Source organism: Oratosquilla oratoria, chromosome 31, assembly GCF_046742065.1.
Source record: "Oratosquilla oratoria isolate Oo_2021 chromosome 31, ASM4674206v1, whole genome shotgun sequence".
In the NCBI taxonomy this organism is placed as follows: domain Eukaryota; kingdom Metazoa; phylum Arthropoda; class Malacostraca; order Stomatopoda; family Squillidae; genus Oratosquilla; species Oratosquilla oratoria.
In genome coordinates this window covers 33,300,163-33,302,662 of record NC_134807.1, presented here as the reverse complement: position 1 = coordinate 33,302,662, position 2,500 = coordinate 33,300,163, and the positions used below count along the sequence as shown (strand labels likewise).

The following is a 2,500-nucleotide window of genomic DNA, read 5'->3' as shown; positions in this document are numbered from 1 at the left end:
TTCGCAGGATGGCCATAGTGTTTCGGCAGATGGCTCTGTGCGCTTGTACTGCAGGGGCAGGTAACAATCATTTTTGGGAATAGGAGGGTATAGGACTCGAACTCGTGACTAAGAACATGCGAAACCAGGACGCTTCCGATTACGCCACCAGCGCAGGGCTAGGGTTTCCTGTATAAGGTAGTTCCTGATGGTTGCATTTCCCTGATCATCGCCTGCCCAGTATTTAGTACGGCTGTAAGGGGAATGAAAACACCGTTAATATATCTGAAATCTGGTACATGCAGCAAACATACAATATCCGGTGTGATTTTTTCCATGAGTACGCATCCCACTTGGCTGTATTCAAAACAAGGGCTCAGGCGGATATTGGGCGCTGTGAGCTTCGAACGTGTTGACAATCTCTTATTTTATTGCCTTTTAAGTTCTCTCAGCGTTTAGTCTTTGTGTCATTTTTCTTTTAATCTTTACAGTACAAAATATTATAGTATGTTTCGACTCGCTTGCAGTGAGCTTTTTGTCTTTTTTTCTTGGTCTCAAAAAGGATATACAATACTAATTTGTTTTACATGTTAAAACAGTGCAGTATATATGATATTACTAGGAACACCTACATAACTACAACACAACACATTTGAATTATTCTGCTAAAACCCCTTAAAGCGATGACGAAACAGGACTTGTCAGTATTGAATTTATAAAGTGAAACATACAGTTTATACCTATTATGCACTACAAGTAATACAGAGGAATAAAGCTGATAGCTAGAACAAATAGCATGCGGTGAGTAAGAAATACAATGATCGCCGAATATGGAGCCCTGAAGTGCGGCAGACCAGGTAGAGATACTCAATGAAAACAAGTGTGCTGGTCACTATATGAAGCAAATCAACCTAATGCCAAGTACGCGTAAAGGTGAGAATGGAAGACAGGATGGCAGGAGGAAGTAGAACCGGAACGGGAAGAAGAGAAGGAAAGTGGGCAAGAGAGGGTGGGAGCCAGAAGAGGAGAAAAAAGGAAAAGAAGTGAGGGACGAGGAGGAAGTAGGAGGGGGAGAGGGGAGAGTAGGGGAGGACGCTGAAACAAAGGGTGTGAGAGGGAGAGGGTTACCAGGAAAGGGGAAAGGGAGGGGAGATGGAGACCATGGGAGGTGTAATTAAAAATAGTCAGGGGAGGGTGAGAAATAAAGGGGGAAGGTGTATGGAGAAGCGAAAGGGGAGTAAGATGTGGAGACAGGAGGAGGATAAGATCAGGGAATAGGAGAGATGGAGGGGGAAAGTAAATAGGGGGGGGAAGAAATTGAGATAGATGGGAGGGAGCGGGGGATGATATAAAACACAGGAGGATTAGCACAGGCCATATCAAAGCCTCTCTTACTTAACACGGAGGACCCAGAGATCTCAATGTTAAATGTTACTTTTAGAGTTTAGAATTATACATACCCTCCTGGTAGGATCATGGGAAGAATGAGAAAACAACTGCAAATGAGGTACTCACCAATCATGTAAGAATAGCCATCCAGGGTCAGAACACACTTCGATACTGGGGACCCGGAGGGCCGCGAACTGACGCCACTGCCACTTCCTCGCCGGAAATGATGGTGATGAACACTCTTGTCAGGTTGACATACGGGATCGCTAATACTTTTGTGGAGGATCTCCTTAGACCCACCGGCGTCGGTGCTGCCGGGTATGGGGGCATCCATGGCGAAACTCGGCTTGGGTAGGAGTTGCCAAACGTTTGACAGTCACGTGTACACACCAGTAACGGCGTTGTTCTAATCTGTCCACATCACTCCACATCCGTGAGCGATCTTGAGGACTTCGCTTTTCCGTCTCCTTTCTATGAGTCTCGTGGAGTCTCCGGCAGGTCGTAGCACCTCCTGGTTTCTTTGGCCACAGTGAACTCGTAGTGTGCATGGCCAGGCTGAGAACGGCGGCATTTGTTCTTAAGCGTCTTTGCGCCTTAAATCCGTCACTCTCACACCTCCTTCTCCTCCAACAACATAACACTTTGTCCTGCTGTTTCCCAAAAGGGCCACACGTACAACCAAACACACATTCTTATTTGAAAATATATATAGAGTATACATGTGCTTTCTCCATTACCAGTCTGATTCGCCTTTAGCAAAGGACAACCAGATAACGTTTACGATTGCGGGGAAAGCATTGATGTCTCCCAAGGGAGATAATGATAAAGGAGCCAATCTCCTCGCCACACTGATAATTCGCAGCAGAGCAGGCATTGATTACCCTGTCAAAGGATATGAAATCACACGTGGGATCAGATTGTTTTGCGAAAGTGAAACAGATAATCTAAAACACTTGATTCAGTCAAAGATTAGACATTTTGCACCTATCGCATGAAAATACATGATAAAACACGTCATAGCTGTAAGTAGTTTTTTCTCTATGCATATAATGTATAGAAAACAAATTAAAATGGAACAGCGAGTCTAGTTTTTCAGTTCAAGTTCAGCTTCGATAGTAATGTTTTGTTCAAA

General features: G+C 44.4%; 1 protein-coding gene across 6 annotated transcripts in view; it reads right to left on the bottom strand.

Annotated features, from left to right (window-relative positions):
• The window catches only part of LOC143041508 (dual specificity calcium/calmodulin-dependent 3',5'-cyclic nucleotide phosphodiesterase 1A-like), a 629,075-nt gene that overhangs the window by 133,824 nt on the left and 492,751 nt on the right, over window positions 1–2,500 (bottom strand). Inside the window, exon 1 of one of the 6 annotated variants that reach the window (XM_076213462.1) lies at window positions 1,495–2,269. The exons of 4 other annotated variants lie outside the window; for them this stretch is intronic. In XM_076213462.1, the coding sequence (XP_076069577.1) occupies window positions 1,495–1,702 (208 nt within the window). In that variant the 5' untranslated portion in view covers window positions 1,703–2,269. Of the gene's footprint in view, window positions 1–1,494; window positions 2,270–2,500 lie in introns of those variants that run through there. One more of the 6 variants, XM_076213465.1, reaches the window with a different exon arrangement.